The sequence below is a fragment of the Pseudoliparis swirei genome, chromosome 5 (genome assembly GCF_029220125.1).
Source record: "Pseudoliparis swirei isolate HS2019 ecotype Mariana Trench chromosome 5, NWPU_hadal_v1, whole genome shotgun sequence".
Lineage (NCBI taxonomy): Eukaryota > Metazoa > Chordata > Actinopteri > Perciformes > Liparidae > Pseudoliparis > Pseudoliparis swirei.
This window is the reverse complement of record NC_079392.1, coordinates 18513120-18531229: the sequence shown is the minus strand read 5'-3', so window position 1 is coordinate 18531229 and position 18110 is coordinate 18513120. Positions and strand designations below refer to the sequence as shown.

General features: G+C 41.4%; 1 protein-coding gene across 2 annotated transcripts in view; it reads left to right on the top strand.

Moving 5' to 3' along the window:
• Window positions 1-3512: 3512 nt before the first annotated feature.
• Window positions 3513-18110, top strand: part of tsc22d2 (TSC22 domain family 2) — a 32267-nt gene continuing 17669 nt past the window's right edge. For both annotated transcript variants that reach the window (XM_056414908.1, XM_056414907.1), the window contains exon 1: window positions 3513-5743. In XM_056414908.1, coding sequence (XP_056270883.1) covers window positions 4131-5743 — 1613 coding nt within the window. In that variant the 5' untranslated portion in view covers window positions 3513-4130. The remainder of the gene's footprint in view (window positions 5744-18110) is intronic.

Below are 18110 nucleotides of genomic sequence, written 5' to 3'. Positions count from 1 at the left end.
GAAGGGTTATTTGGGAGTTTTTCCTGGTCCGATGTGAGGTTTTGGGGCAGGGATGTCTATGTGTACAGATTGTAAAGCACTCCGAGACAAATTTGTAATTTGTGAAATTGGGCTATACAAATAAACTGAATTGAATTGAATTGAATAAAGCTGAAACCATGCGCAAGGTCCACGTGCATATTTCATTATTCAGTTCCAGGCTGGTCAAGTTGCCCTGAACCAACCCTTTGTGCCCTTTTCCCTGGGGAATCCCTTTTTTTAGCAAGTGCTGAGTGATGTTTGATCACTCTGTTTGTTGATCGTGCACTCTCAGGCCCCACGCTGCTTTGCTAAAGGCCAGAGGTCTCCCAGGTTGGGCTGCTGAGAGTGACCGCTGGCCAGGACCCCGGGACGCAAAATACAGCGGTACAACGCCAGTCTTGTTCCTGCGGTGGTACACTGAAAGTGGACGCAGCAAGCTGGACTGTGACGCACCGCAGCACAGCTTGTTAGTCTTCGCCCTCAGACAAGAGCAAATAAACACGTCCAGCTACACAAACACTTTGGATGGGGCTGGGAAAGCCCACGCACAGCCCGCTACTAAAGAAGGGCGTCTAAGTTTATAGGTCTCGTTGGAGCTGATGTTGCAACATTGTTTTCAGGAGTTATATCCAGGTTCATAAAAGAGGAGTAAGAAATAATGTTTCATGATTATTTAAAGCGTGCGGTTTTTTCCCCCACTGTGGTACTTTTTTAGACAAACTGCTAAATAAATGCTTTCGGTCACAAAGCCAGTCTTCAAAAGAGCCCTATAGCTTTCCACACAAGTAATCTAACTTCTATTTATTTAAATAATAAATCATGATCTTTTGAGATTGTAATTGTTTTCCCACACCTTATGAAATGCAGCAGGAATAAAAATTAAATTGTGTATTTTATTACTGTGTCAACCAACATCTAGGCTGAGTTGTTTTCCATCTCCTCTGTCTTATCTAAGGATTGCATGTAATTGTTTTCATCAGACAGACCATGTGAGTTGGCAACCGGAAATTATGTAACTGTAATTCAATGATTAGTCAATCTTATCAGGGGAATAATATGGCGAAGCTTTTATCTGACTCTCAATTGATCAATCATTTATAAAATGGGTGAAAACATTACAGTTAGAAGAAATGCCAATAAGAAAACAGTAAATAAAGACCGACAAAATGGGAAAATGACTTATTGGTTTAATATGTTTGAGTCTGTCATTGAGTGATACACAATACCTAATATTAACACTTTCTCCCTATATATATATATATTATTTTCACTGCCATTGCCCACAACAGCAGTTCTATTGTTTTCCATGAGGGTCAAAGGATAGATGGTGTTGCATGTTAAATCTAACTGAGGACTGTGAGATTACATGTTTTTAAACCCCCAAGGCCACTAGTTTGTCCGACAGGGAAATCTTTTTTAAAGTCCTGATCTGTGGTTGGATCAAGATATGTAACAAAAACTAAAAACTAATCTTTCTTGGCTCATCAGAAAATAGCTAGTCAGAAAATATTCCTCCACCAACACTTTTTAGAGAAGGCAATTAAGGAGAAAACCACTACTTGACCACAATCAGAATTTACTAAAGAATAGGCCAACATAATGACTCATTTATTATTAATCTTAGTATCATGTGTTGACCTTGTGACAGCTTGTCGTACTGTCTATCACAAGCCTTCAATGGTCTTTATTGAAGCAAAACCTCTAAGCTCATTGCTAATAAGGCATTAATGTAATTAATTTAGTATGGGTGTAATAAGGTAAACAAGTTACTTTAAGGACTAAAAGTGCTATTCTTCAAAAATAAATATCCTCTTATCCAAAAGGTTTTATCAATGTTACTAATGCTGAGAAGTCTAAAACATTCACACCTTTAATGTTATGCAAGCTGCCAAAGTCATGAGTCATCGGGGTCATACAGTATGAATAAAGGAATACATTTTCAACCATTTCAAACATCTTTAATTTCTGTCCAAATAGCAAATAGTTTGGTCTTGCTTGAGTGTGTCTGCTGCAGTTCGGGACTCAGTTTTACTTGTTATAGTTATACATTATAGTGTGATTATGAATCTTCTTATCCTAACAAAGCAAGACTATAGGGGCCAAATGTCAACTGAACAAATTCAATGGAAGGAAGGTACAGTAATCATACAGTCAAAACAGACACACGGGGTGTACCTCAGCGGAAACTGTAGATCATAAAGGTTTATCAAGAACCCATTTTCTTTGTTGGTAAGAACCATATTTAATATATATATATAAATGTACATTGGCATCTAATCACATGCAAGCATCTTAGTTAAAACTGGAGGAAAAAAACCTCAAAATTATAAATAATTATTGCAAATACCAAACATAGACTGGAATGAATTCCATTTGATAACTGAATGTGCTTTGTTTTGTGCTTTACCCTTAGGTGTCACAATAGAATGAGGTGTCTCCTGCTCCCTGGAAACTTGACTGGATATGAACCAGAAAAATACTTTCTGTCTATATTACCAACTGGTTTGATATGGCAATGTGCTGAACCAGTGTTTTGAACGTGTCTGTAATGGTATAATTGGTAGAATATTACTTTGGCAGGGAACATGTTATCAATGTTTTTTTTGTTATCAGCTTTTTCAGACCCAGAGATTCCGGATGGAAGATATCAGGCAGTCTAACAATCAGACTGCATTTATTTTTCTTTGTGTCATGTGTTGACCATGTAAAAAAAGTGTCCTACTGTCTATCACTGGCCTTCAATTTTTTATTTTATTTATATTTTTATTTATTTAACCAGGCAATGCCTCATTGAGATTAAAAACCTCTTTTACAAGAGTGTCCTGGCCAAGAAAGCAGCAGTAGCACATTACACAAAGTTTCAGACAATACAACATAAAACAGTGACATACAATATAACAAAAAAGAACAATTATTTAATAATTTAATATCGTGTGTGTGTAATAAGGGAAACAAGTTACTTCATGTACAAGTATGCCAAGTAAGAAAAAGGAGTATGACTCAGTTGCTTGAAGTCTGAATAAATGAGTCCAACTCCACCTGCTTCTTCTGTCGGGTTCTACGGTCCATTTAATTATTAATTGTTTTAAATGATGGCCTTTATTATAAACCACAGTAAAGACAATTGTATACTCGTTGTACTGTATTTGTAATTCATGAGGTTATCTGAATGTACAATTTCAAAATTATAAACCCCTACATCAACCAGTGACTAACATCTACCGACTGCTGGCGATCTTTTTCCGACTTCTACCCCGTGTGACGTCGACCGGAAGTGACGACGGCGATAGCGCTCGAGACACTTTTTTAGTCACTTAAAAACGAACTAAGCTATTTAAAAATTAAATACAGCAGCAACCACTTCATGAGCGCACTATATGATATACCTATGTGGCATTATCGATTTGTAAATAATTTGTTTGAGATAAGAGAAAACTAGTTTGACCTCGATACCCAGGATGCACTTCGCTCGTGCCATCTTGTCGAGTGGTTATCTGTCAGCTAGCTGCTAAGAACAGCTGCCAAAAGCGAGCTGTCCACACGACGAGAGACACACCTTCACAGACTTTGAGAGGTTTTCTCTGTCTATCGCTGGATTATATACTCTTTATGGAAAGACAATGGATTTGTTTACATCATGATTTCCCACATGCTGGCACTGAGGTAGGGGAACATAGCTAACATTAGCTAACTTAGCAAGTCGGTGATAAATACAGATAGCTGAGAGACACGAGTGGGCTGCGAGACCGGGCCCGCCTCAGACTGAAGTACCGGTAGCAGCTGCTGAACAAGAACTTTGACAAGGGCCTGTTTGCAACTCTGCTGTCGGGACACGGAGAAGGCCGACCGGGTGTCAGAGAAGCCGTAAAAGGAGCATCAGTGATCCGCGTGCTGTGACCGGACACCGCGGAACGTTTCGGAAGTTTTAGGGGGGTTCGGCTTTAGTTGTGATACTTTTCTCCGACAAGAGGGAGGAAGAGGTACGGAATGGAAACGTCCTGTGATTGTACGTGTCTGTTTCATATCCCTCCACTGTGAATTACTTCGCAGGACATTAGTCCAGCATAGTGTGTTATCTGGAAGTAGATCGACTTCACGTAGTCGTCAACATGTCGAAAATGCCGGCAAAGAAGAAAAGTTGTTTCCAGATCACGAGTGTAACGCAGGCTCAGGTGGCGGCCAGCAGCATCACTGACGACACCGAAAGCCTCGACGATCCGGACGAGTCGCGGACAGAGGACGTGTCGTCGGAAATATTTGACGTTTGTCGGCCGGACCTCACGGTTTGTGAGAGGAGTTCATCGGAGGAAACCTTAAACAACGTAGGAGAGACTCAGGAAAGCCAGCAGCCCACCCCGGCCCCTGTAAACGGGGGTCTCTCTTATACAATGATGGGCACTGGTCGTGCCACTCCACATCATTTCGGAGTGCCTGTGCCCGCTACCACTCAACCTATTGTCCCAAACTCAGCCTCCCATCCGCCAGTCAAAAATACAGTCCCTGCTGGCTCTATCTCTATCAGTGTAACCCACATAGCTCCTGTAAATGCCACCTGTAGTTCCCGTTTTAGGGTCATTAAACTTGACCATGGCACTGGAGAACCCTTCAGACGGGGCAGGTGGACATGCACTGAGTTCTATGAGAGAGATTCAGATTCAAATATTAATCGAACTGTTGATGGCATGAAGCCAACCGTACCCCTTGATAACAGTGTAGACCGGGACAGTGGGTTAGGGCCCACCAGTAGCTCTGTGGCCACGAGCAGTGCTTTGTCTGCACAGACTTTGGAGAACACCACGGACAGTGGCTATGCAGTCGCGCACCCCGCCCACACCCACCTTTCAGAGCCTCTACAGCAATCCTACATCTTGGCTCCTCAGTTAGGGAGCGGAGCAAGTGCCTTCCAGCCCACAGGGTACTCAAATACAGCATCACAGCAACCACAACAGGCTCAGATCAATATGCAGCCTGTTGCTGCCCAGAACTTCCTCTCCAACAGCCTTAATGGTGTGCACCATGGTGCCATGCATCAGGCGACTCCCATTATGCCTCCTGCCACGCAGGCCCAGCAGTTTGCCTATTCTACTCATCCTACTAGCCTCTCCACTGGTCAGCTGGATTATAGTCAGCAGCCCTTTGTCTCAAGCACTCAGAACCTTCCCATGTCTGCTCTCCCTGTGGGGCCTCCAACTAGCCAGGTACCATCATCTCTAATCACCCATGCTGGTCAAGGAGCCCAGGGGATTGGCGGCGAGGCATCCTCAATCCAGAGTCTTCTGCTGCAAGTAGGAAATGCATCAGCCATGGCGGCCATCCTCACAGGAACTGGCCAACAGCAGCATGTGAGCAGGACTCAGCCTTCAGGAGGATTAGGCACGCCCCCTGCACCTTCCACCATCTCCCAGAGCTGTATTCAGAATGCACCTGCCACAGTGCCCAATTCTAACAACACCCCTCCAGGAGTGCAAAGTCAGGCGTCTAGCACGGGAGGACTTGTCATGCCACATGGAGCCAATGGAGGAGCAACAACAGGCCTTCCCTTCATCTTCAGAAACCGGATGGAAGATATCAGACAGAAGTCTGATGCCCATCCTCACAGTGCCATTGTGATGACAGGGAAAGATGGTATAACGCCTTTCCTCGGCCAGGGTCTCAATCTCCCCAGTCCTGCCGTCAACAGCCTGTTTGGCATCCATATTACAATGGATGTGGATGAGGACAGGTAAGAGGGTGTCATTATAATATACATTTGTGAAATGATTCCACTTCCATAAATGTTGTTTTGCAGGTTGTTGTATTTTTGTTCAGATGTGGGCGATCAAGCAATATTATAGTGTTCATCACTTTGCCTGAATCTATTAGCGAAATAAGATGGTCTTAACCTGGAGCACTCCCTCAAGCCTCCATTTGACCATACAGTTTGTTTTCGGTGCGATAGCAAGCATTTGAAAAAGTTACAACGCACACATTAGCTGTGTGTGTGTGTGTGTGTGTGTGTGTGTGTGTGTGTGTGTGTGTGTGTGTGTGTGTGTGTGTGTGTGTGTGTGTGTGTGTGTGTGTGTGTGTGTGTGTGTGTGTGTGTGTGTGTGTGTGTGTGTGTGTGTGTGTGTGTGTGTGTGTGTGTGTGTGTGTGTGTGTGTGTGTGTGTGTGTGTGTGTGTGTGTGTGTGTGTGTGTGTGTGTGTGTGTGTGTGTGTGTGTGTGTGTTATATATAAGTGGCTGTCGCTATGGTGATGCTGGCAGCAGGACTGGACAGAGCTAACAGGGAGGTAGATAGGACAGACACGCGGGCGGGCACGCACACACCTGTTGCAATGATAGCAGGCACGTAAGCTATCTGTGGCAGTGATGACATGGCCAGACTGAATCAGCAGGACGACGTCTGCCTCCTGCTGTGGCTCTCAGACGAGTCCTTGTTAGGCCTGTCCATGTTGACACATCAGTTTAACAAACTGTTGCTGACGTGTGGTGGGTTAAAGTCTTCCTGTCTGCACATTTCCTAATTTTTCCATTTTAAATACTTGAAACTGCACACTATAATAGGGCTGCTATCATTTAAGTTTTTTAAATGTAATCCTTTTATCAGTAAATCAGACTCAATTTATGCGGTCCAGTTTTTTTTCTCGTCCGATTTCCTACATATAGCCAGTGGTGCTTCAGCCCCACTTTGTAACAATTTTTTCAAGATAAGTTTAACTGCAAGTTGAGTCAACATCAAACTGGATCTGGCCCAAACTTTCTGGATGGTTTTGCTTGTTGATCACTTTGCACCAAACATTTTGAACATCAGTTATAATCGAAATGCCTTGTTAACTCTTAACGTTCAATAAATCTATGCGAGGACAAAAAACAACAACACATTTCATGTAAAACTAATAAAACGGGACACAGATTTACAAACCATTGTCAGAGCTGCTTTGTTCTGAGGAGCTCCGCGTGGAATCTATCAGTTTCTTGGTGTGGTTCTGTTTTGAGTTTGAGTCCATTACAAAAGTGGAACAAAGCATTGTGGGTGTGGAGTTGTGAGATTACTATGATTTCCCCTCAGCGTGGAATAATTAGCATCTCTCTCAATTATGACAAATAAATCCATCACATATTACATTTATCAAGCTGAAGAAAAGTGGTGTCTTTAACGTACAGTGAAGAAAAATGCAATCTGAAGTTCATTCTGAGATACAATTTACTGTACATACTACGACATGTTATCCCAAGTAGCATAACTGAGCTGGAATCAAATATATCATTCATGACTTAAGGACACCCCAATTATTGACCTGTTCTTGGATTCATTTGTATTGTGGTAAGAATCCCTCTGTCATACCTCCACTTTTTATTACACATTCGTACTTTCCTTCGAGTCGTCCTGTCATCTGAAGTGTGTGCTTGGGGCCTGCACACGCATCACCCGCCCTCACACAACAGCATGACACTGTGGTTTGCTGTCTTTCTTGAGGCAGTTCGAGTGTCTCAGTCTTATCAGAAAACTGAAAAAAACTTGAAAATGGCATTGATGGAGCAATTGAATATCTTCTGCGGGTGACGTGAAGTTTGCTCCTGTAAGCTTTTAAACATTACCCTGACTTACCTTTCTGCATTTGTAGCCGACCCGTTGACAGAAGACCTAGTTCAGACACGGTCTGCTTTTGGCTTAATTTCTCCTCACAGACATTGAATGTCACATGAAGTTGTAATCGGAGTGGAAGCTTTCTGAAAGGTCAACTGCAAAGTGTGTGTGTGTGTGTGTAAGTTCAACTTTGTGGAAATTTTGAGTCATCCCAGCACCAACTGGGGTTAGTGCATTGGCTCTTGCAGTTTGGAAAACAATGGTTGGACTGGTGGAAAGTTATTTTGTGAGGAGACACTTGCAGCGTGTCCTTTTGTTCATTCGAACAAGTGTTGGTGTTGAATGCCGGGCAGATAAACAGAGTTTTAACCTCCACGTTGCTCATGACGTTACAATTTAAGCTGTCACGGCTCTGGTTTTTCATGCTTAGTTTAGTGACATCAAATTATCAAAGGTTTGGTGGGTCTGAATACACACAAGTGTTCAGTGAAACACAAAGGGAGGGGGAGTGAGGACAGGGTGTGATGGAGAGTCAGGTTTGGGATGGGGCGTGTGTGTGTTTTGGGGTTGTCGTTTGGTTGCCGCAGTGCCTGGAAACAGGGGAGCAGCTTATTTTCCAGAGATAGCTGACCTGCCTGAACTTCCAGGGGATACATTCCAGGAGCCCTGAATGGCTGATTGTGGGACGCCCCGGGCTGAGCAGACGGGTCTGCATCAGCTCTGTTTTTGGGCTGCACCGCTGGACCGCTGGCCCTGCCTCTGCCTCCTGTCTGTCCCGTCTCTACGGCTCTTTGTCAGTCCCTACCTGAGATTTTAACACCCTTTGCTCTCTGCTTCTAAACTGCTGCAATTGTTGGTCACGAATTACCATAATTGTCTTTTGTAGTTCAATTAATGAGGAGAGAAACCTTAGTTCTTACACACCTTTCTTCTCTTTTACTTTTTAGGGAACGTTTTGTGTTTTAGCAATCACAAGGATTTTTAAATAGGTGCATAATAACTGACCAGTGTTTTTTTTCAATGACATGTCCTATAACTACCCTCATGGGTCCCTGTTCCAAAAAAACAACACAGGAGGCAGGGTAACAATAATGTCCCTATACATGTTGATACAGTGACTCGTGTTTGATTTTGAAACATGTCCGTTTTGTTATATGTTTCTAAAGATTCAAAGATCAGATGAACACCCACCCTGTTATCTCAGCAAGACGTGGGTGAGGGGATCACCTCCAATTAGAGTGGACCTGCCAAAGCAAGTAAACAACCACACTCCTGGTGGTGGCCTACCATAACTAACCCAGTTTATCCTGGAAGCCGGGCCATTGAATCAGCCGCAGAGAATGTTGCAGGCTATTCCAGGAATAAGTGTGTAAACTGTTGGTGGTTGTTGTTTTTTCCGAAATAGTCTCCATACAAAACAAGTTGGACTCCTCTTGAGTGTTTGCGACATGTTAAGTAAGCACCAAGTAATTTGCCCTAGTTACCAGTCTGTACTTTGAACGTGGAGGAGGGTGGGCTACGTTGGTCTGAGAGATTGCATAATGTTCCACTGTATGTGTCCCAACATTTGACGTTAACAAATAGTGGTTACGTCTGCGTTTTCAGAAGCTTAATGTCAACTTTTACCACTGTAAAGATAACTGACTGTGGGAGATTTTGCACTAGTCTGAAGTGCTTAGCCGGTCTTCATAATGCTCTGAGATCAGTTTAATGCAAATTAGGCCTTTTCATAAAAATAAAGAAGCTTATTTTTATCATAAAAAGTTAGCCAGGCGAGCTACAGGACTAAGATCCATGGTAACAATTAGTAAAGAAAAGTACAGATCAGAATTTGTGGTTAGCTAACAATATTGTAAAGTGAAGGGAATAAGGCTGCAGTTGGCTAACCTATTGTAAATTTAGCAGTGATGACACTGTCAATTTTCATAAACTGTTAACTGACAAGATGAGTGCCTTTCATCCAGGAGTGCGGTGTGAGAAGGGGGAGAAGAAAGGAAATGCTTAGCATTTGGTGGAAATTGGATGGTTTTGTAGAGAAATGCTTTTAAGGCTGACCTCAGAGCTAAGGAATAGAAGTCCGTGCGGTATAAATGTCTTTAGCTCTAAATAAGCGAACCAGTTCCGAGAGAAAATGCGGAGATGGGTGTTTCAGTTATTCAGTCTTCTTGGGTAGGAAGCCAGGGCAGAACAACAGGGCTTGAGAGCCTGCGGCCCCACGGAGCTCTGAGATGACTGGAGAGTGAGTAATGAGGATGTGTGGAAAGCATGGCAGGCAGCTGCATTTGAGTCACCCATCCTCTCTCTGAGCGCTCACTTGCTTTCAATGGGTCTCGTCTCCTGATCTGGCTCACTGGTGCTTGGGACTGTGCGTGTGTTCTCTTGGTGCGTGTCATGGAAGAACAGTGTGGGATTGGCTGAGAGTTGAAGAGGCTCCAAGTTTGAAGACGGGGTGAATGAGAGATTTCATGGCGTGCCCATGTTTGGCGTCTTCTCTGCATCTCCACGGTCTGAAAACTCTTTTTCTTTATTGTCTTTTATATTTGCCATTCAATGGTTGCGTTAAAAAAACTTGAGTAAATAAGATCACAGCTCAAGCTTTCGCAATGTTCAAGGCAGACTTGAACGCTTCAGCAAAAAACTGAAGTCCGTGCAAGATATGTGAAAATGCGTTCTTCCCAACTGATTCTCTGGGTACTAAAATGTACACACAGGATAGAAGATGATCCTTGAATTAATCTTTTACTGTTGTGAATTTATGGATGCATGAGTATTTTACTCATTTGAGAAGTTATAACTAATAGATTGTGATTGTTCTTTGAGGCTGAACATTTAAGAGTTGGTCGAAATTTATTTTTAACATTACATGTCATTTAGCAGACACTTTTATCCAAAGCGACTTACAATAAGTGCATTCAACCAAGAGTACAAACTCAGAACAACAACTACTTAAACAGTGAATTGAGAACACTTGTTTGTTATCTATATTCTTATTCATTCATAGTAACTCTATCAAACTTGTCACTTTGTGAAGGTTCAGCAGTGAATTCACTCGAGTAGATATTTATTTTTCTTAACGCGTAAGAAAACTTACAGAGCACAACCTGCTCTGAAGGCTAATTAAGGTCATATCTGATCTGCAAGTTGAATCTTAACATTGAGGCAGGCAATGAAAAACCTCTCGGGTACTTTTTCTCTCTTCAGCTGAGAAAGGCGCAGGTTTTTACAAGAACCTACATTTCCTGCTTTGCTTTTATGTGCCCTTCTCTATTTCTGTATTCTGTCAAACACTGATATCTTCTTCCTCTTTTTTTTCTCATGGCAACTTTTTCACACACACACACACACACACACACACACACACACAGACACCTCCTCCAATGTCTTACAATGAGCTGATTTCTGCAAGGAAATGGGACGTGAGTCATTGTGGCTGTTTAGACTGATAACTGTTAATTTGGCGGTGCTGAACAGATGGTACTTTAGCTTATCACTGTATCGGGTTTGATTTGTCATGTCAAGTGCAAAAAGTTGTCTTTTTTTTTTTTTTTCACCCAGAGGCAGCCCAGATGATATCATTTATCTCCTGTGTTCCAACAAATAACTTCCTGTAATGATGTGATTAGTGTTTCGTGTGTAACTGCTACCACTTTGGAAATCAGTCTGATAAGACATATAGTTATATACACATATTTACATTTAATTTAGCTGACGCTATGACTTACAATCATACACCATAGACACAGCTACGGGGAACAATTTGGGGTTAAGCGTCTTGCTCAAGGACACACCGACATGGGCTAGCAGAGCCAGGGGTTGAACCGCCGATCCTCTGATTGAAGCACGCTCCTGCTAATGACTGAGCCACAGTCGCCAGTCATGAATCAGACCGTTCACCTAATTTCTTGAAAAAGTCTGTAAAAAAAACTCCATTTGTCATTTTGATAAGCAGGCCGTTCATCCTTCTGAAGCTTTTCATTTGCTCATCTAATCTCCACTCTGTCTTTTTTTAGTCTAATAACGACCATCGTCAGGCATGTTGACCTGCTGGTTAGCATGATGGTGAGGTGTGATGACCGGTTCATTCTGAACTTTCACATGCTCGTGCCTCTGTATTTTTCATTTGAGCAAGCCTCTAAGTTTAACTTGTTACCTGAAGAAGTCATCTTTTGTAAAAAACTAAAAAGGGGACTTTTCAATAGATATGTATGGTTTTTTAGATGCATGTTAATTGAATATGTAATCTATCAAGCATTTGTGTGTGTTGTATATTCACTACTCTACCCCTTTTGTTGCCAATGGCTCCTCCTTGTGGAACAAGGTCAGCCAAAAAGACTTCACACCAAACAATGGAAAATATTCAAGTGCTGTCAATGAAGGCAGCTAAGCAAACACAGGAAGGGAGCATTGGCATTTTATCGTTTAAGTAGGATTACAACAAATATGTTTGACAGTGTGACAGTTCCTGGGCTGTACATTTCAAGGGAGGAGAGGTCAACAAAGACACTAAAACATAGGTCTTGTGTCAAATGTAATGCTTGATAAAATGGCACGCTTCAGTTAGTCTGGTTGTACATAAACACATCAATAATGTACTCAGCTCAATGGTACCATTCGTTAAGAGGACGAGTAGACTAAAGTAAAACCGTGCATGGAGTCGTTACTTTTTAAATTTATTTTTCACATTTTTAAACATTTATATACTGCACGTTATGGTGTGGAAGTTCTATAGCTCGGAATTTGCAACAACTACAAGTCCAAAATAAGCCATTGAGGAACAACCGTAATAACATTTGGAAAAACTAACTTAATCAGACTAATATTCACAGTTACCGGCTCGTGTGCAGACACCCCTCACAAGTCTCTCTCAGGTCTCTCTCAGGTCTCTCAGGTCTCTCAGGTCTCTCAGGTCTCTCAGGTCTCTCAGGTCTCTCAGGTCTCTCAGGTCTCTCTCAGGTGTCTCTCAGGTCTCTCAGGCCTCTCTCAGGCCTCTCTCAGGTCTCTCTCAGGTCTCTCTCAGGTCTCTCAGGTCTCTCTCAGGTCTCTCAGGTCTCTCAGGTCTCTCAGGTCTCTCAGGCCTCTCTCAGGTCTCTCAGGTCTCTCAGGTCTCTCACAGGTCTCTCAGGTCTCTCAGGTCTCTCTCAGGCCTCTCAGGCCTCTCGGGTCTCTCTCGGGTCTCTCTCGGGTCTCTCAGGTCTTTCTCAGGTCTCTCTCCAGCAGTCAAGCTCATTACAGAGCAAACGGTTAATGTTAACGGAGGTTGCATTGACTTGCATTAAGATGTGTTCAAGCTCTATTCAGTAAAAATAAGGGTACATTATAACGCTGTCATGATGTTTATTCAATGGTATCCTGCACATTTGAGTTGTTCTTGAGAAACTTATAACAAATATATGATAGATATTGAAGAGGGAATTATGACCTGTGCGGCCCCTTTTTCATAGCGCGTAGTCAATGTAATGTCAAGACTATGTGAAAGCAGTTTGTTTTCTGAGGAATCTGCTGGTGCCTTACCTGCACAGAGATATGAATGCACAGACAACCGGAAATACCGCTGGAAAGAACTTTAAAAAATGTTTTAATATTTTCTTTTTTAAAACATTAACAGGAATCGGCTTTGCCTGCACAACCCCAGGCAAAGTCACTAGAGAGTGACAGGCCGAGACAGAAACGGACCTGTGGGCCAGTATGGCAAAGTTCACGTGGCCAGGGTCACGCTTCAGGAACCAATTTGACACTTTATTTAACTGGTAGTAATTGAACTTGAGTCCGGCTAAGTGAAATTGAGCAGATAGGTTGGCTTTGTAGCTGAATGAGCAAACCCAGATCCTAAATTCTACTGAGTCATCTGTGCTCGTGGTAACAATTATGTGTAAGCTGAGCAGAAATGAACACCCTCTACTTACGAGAATACTCATATCAATGTGACATATTTTCACTCATCTTACACAGACTTTAGATTTTTGCTGAAGTGTTCGAGCCTGCCTTGAACATTGCTAAATCTTGAGCTGTGGTCTTATTTACTGAAGTTTTTTTAAGTTGTCATAAATACCAACACAAGCCTCTCTCCTCGCTCCCATAGCAGAGTGGGCAGGGTTGTGCTGTCAGGGGTGGTCAGCTGCACAGCTGGGACTTTGCCTGACTGCAGTCTTGGCCCCATGCAGAGGGTCACATCCCTGTTTGCCATTGAGCCTCCTCCTCTCTCTCTCTCCCACGGCGTCTCCTAATCACTACATTATGAGAAGAACGCCACCAACTGCTGGGTCACATCTCAACCCTCTGACAATTTTGTTGTTCAGTCTCCTCCCTGCATCAGGCCCAAAGAATTAGAGTTTTGTATGCATGACATTTGAATAAAGATATAAAGTCACATGAGTGGAGGGATTAAGTCTGCTCAACTCTTTGCACTCTGCAACATCAAAGAGTTGTTTGCAGGAAAACAACCCAGTGCGGCCGCATGTTTGGTCGTGTGCTGTGCTGCAAGACATTATGTTTTTTTCGTTTTTTTTTTTTAAGATCAACTTATTTTAAAGGGATGGAATTTAAATAGTGTGCGTTCTATTGGAAGCAGAGGCTTTTCTTAAGTGACCCAAGGGAGCATGTGTTTATTCAGGCCCATGCAGCAGCTTAAGGATTGAATGGGCTTTACAGACAAAAGCCTGCTTGCGATTCTAGTCTTTATCTTGTGTATCTTGTGCCATGATTGTTAACCTGTCAGCGCTGAGATTTGTGGACTCAATTGTTTTTATAGGTTCCTGTTCTGCTGAAACTGGGACATCATGAAACCATCATGGGTATGTCCATGGTACTGTTGTGACATAACATGTAACAGAATAGTGTTTGAATAACCATGTTCTGCTCAGAAAACATTTGCCATACATAATCAAATGTATGTTCCTAAATCTTGAATACTACTACAAATAGGTCGTCATGTTTGACTTGAAAGGCTCTTTGTGTGATTAGTAATCAAACAAAGCTTCTTTATTGCCGGACGTTCTGGCTGTAAAATCCCTTGACAAGCACACATCATGAGTTCAGGGAACGGCTGATCTGATAGTTTGACTTTGCTTCAGGCAACTCACCCAACATGAAAGTGACATCCATTTCTTGGCATCTACTTTGCAGGGTGGTTGCTCAAAGTAAGCAACCACACACTTTATCTTGAACTGAAAATACTTCTGTCCAGAATGTATTTTCAGAAAATAAGAAAAAGAAATCCACAGAACTAAGTACGTCTTGTACACATTCACATTGTGATATTATTAACATCTAAATACTGTATTTCAGTATGTCACTAAAAGAGATTCTTAGTCATTATATGGCAGTGTTATTTAAATAGTTGCAGCTTTTACCAAGTAACCTAATCCAATAGTATCTTTTACAAGATGATTATTTATTTGAATAGAACCTATCATAAAACCAGCAAATGATCCAGAGAAGTTCACCTTAAGGTTGTGTTCAGTCAGGTCCACATCAATCAAATTGAAAGATAATAAAGGCATGTTTTCAAACGCCAAAACTACCCCGTTGATCAAAACTCACTCACTATTATTGTCAGATTTTCCACTTTCTGACGATCATGTGCGACAAGTGCTTCAGTCAGAAAAAGTAACTAAAACAAAGTTTTCAATTGTGATATTTTGTTATACTGCACAAAAGATATTTTTGAGTGATGAAGGCTACATCTCATGATTATTTGTATGTGTTAATCTGCAGAATAGTAATGTAGATAATGGTTGTCAGAAAACGGTTAAATATTGCCAAAGAAGCCCAGTCCCAAACTGTTCCAAATGGGTTCAGTTTACTATCAAATGACAAAAAGCACCAAATTCTCAGCTGAAAAGATGGAACCAGCAACATTTTTCATATTTGCTTGAAAAAAAAAAAAATACTTATACTTACTTATCATAATAGTTACAGATTCCTTTTCTGTCGATGGACTAATCGATAATTTGCATGTTTTATTTGGTGTACGCTTATTAAGTAAACGATTGTATGTTAGGCGTTATGCTCTGTCAAATGATTCTTCTTGTACAGTAGTACTTCGACTGGCAAAGGACAACAGCTGTTGCTGTTTGCAGCATTTCCAGTTTAGTCAACAATTGTGGCTATTAAAATGAAGTGATTCCTCATGGGATGGTCTTAAATAACTGCCCTAAAACACAAATGATACTTAGTTATTTATTCTATTCCCGCTTTTGCAGAGTACACAATATATAGTGACAGGCCAAGCAAACATGTAGTGATAGCTCTGCTTGTCTCCTGTCGGCTGGATGACATCCTCACACATACAAAATGTGTCCCTTGTCCCAATTACACCAGTGATGTTTGCTCCTTCACAGCTGCTGTGTTGAAGGGTGTTGTTTGGGAGCTCTTTAGACTTGCAGTGGTGTCTAAATACCTCATCAGTGCACGAGAAAGCCTGCACGTCCTGAGCTTCTTTTTTTGGGGGGTGTGGTGCAGATAACTTTCTCATGGGCCTAGATGTGGAAACTCTACTGTAAATCAATCTCGACGGTTACAAATACAGGAGTGAATTCCCTTATCTCGCCTAGCTTTTGTTTTTTTATCCTCCAGGGCCTCGTATATAATTAAACTGTCCACTTTATGGTTTTTGTAGACCAGCCCTGTTCTTATTGTAAGACAAGCCTTTCATACAAAGGTTTACAGTTCGGGTGTGGACAGAAGGTTGACTGGCGAGGACTTGAACCCAGCCGGAGCAGCCACTTGTCTGATTTGTAAGCTGTTACATGACACTTGTTTGTTTAGGGCCATTGGTGTTTTCTGAAAGCAGTCATTCTCTATTTTTCAGTTTAATGAACAGCTTTAAATGTAATTGAATTTGACTGAAATCATCAAATGCTTATCAGTGTAAAGCAAATGTCACAAGTGAACTATTTGCGAGCCTCAAATTGCTCGTGGTCATACATGCTGCAAATGTATTCCGTCCCGGAACTTGAAGGCACGTTGTCTATAATAGTTCACCTGATTCAAGTTACTCCAGTTTATCTAATTTGAGAGCACAAGGTTTTGGGGCAGGGATGTCTATGTGTACAGATTGTAAAGCACTCCGAGACAAATTTGTAATTTGTGAAATTGGGCTATACAAATAAACTGAATTGAATTGAATGGTGCCTTTTTAGATTTCACAATAACTTACAAATTGCAATTGACAGACATTTCAGTTTTAAGTGCACGTTATAGTCAGGAAAAAACGTATAATACAGTATGATAATTGTCACTTAAAATAAAGCAGTCTATTTTATTGTAGTAAAGCTTCTTGGACTGTTTTTAAATTCACGGCTGAGATTATATAATTTACATCCTGTGCAATTATATGAAAGCTGATAAATGTTTAATGTGGTTCGTAATTGCATCTCCCCACAGGAAAACGTCCCCTGTTTAGAGTTAACTTTCTATCCTTTAGATCAGTCTGGCCAAGTAGTTTTAGAGTATTAGTAAATTCATCAACCTTAATTGATGATGGGGAAAGTTAACTTCCTGTCCAGATCATCCCTGATCATTGTTTCACACAATATCCCATGATTAAAAATGTCTTGGAGAGAGAAAGTTTAAATTCGATCTAAAACAATCAATGTATCGGTTTGTTTTCAGACTTGAGACTGGATCTTTGTACAAGTGATTGAAACTGGTAATGAGAACATTGTTGTCAATTTTTAAGTCTATTTAAGCATTTGGATTTCTAGTTAATGAAAATGGCCATTAGACACCTAGCGGTTTGCAAACATGTTCTGCGTTTTCCAGATTGATGTCTTACCAAACAATGCATTGTTTTTGTCTCAAACATTTTTTTATTTTATTGCACTAGAAGAGCCCTTAAATAGTGGAATAATGAAAGTATTCCTAAAAGCTATTGATTTGTTGTTCTAATGTTATTGCCACATCTTACGGCACTCCTATACAAATATCCAGATGTTGGTTTAGCACATTAAAGTGTCAATCCTTCAGATTTCAGTCCTGGTTGATTTACCACTCGAGTGCAGCAGAATTAACTATTGTCGTTTCAGTAAAGCAGAACATTTTTGATGAGCGATAGCAGCCTCATCAAACTGACTAACACATATTTCCTGTGACGACTTCATGATAATTGTCAACTTTTGCCAGCTAAATGCTTTTAATGTGACGCTGCAGCTATAGGAACTATTGTGTTTGCAGCAGCCTCAAACACCCAGTTTGTTAGACTACAAGTGAATACATATTGCAATATGATAATTGTTGGGCCATTGGCTTAATCACCATTGGTTTACCTCATTCAGCGATAGATTACTTGGCAGACATTTGTTTAAATGAACATTTGTGAGAATGACAAGTTCCAGTTATCATTTGATTTTGATGTTTCAAATGACATTTAAGAAAAAGAGATAATAAATTGGTAGAGGGTGGATATAAATCTGTTGTAATGGCACTAGATGGGGTGTTTGCAAAGGGCTGGGCAATCTGGATTGTGTCATCATTGCCTCTGACCTGCCCTCTGTGTGGTTCAGGGTCCTCTTCTACTCTCATT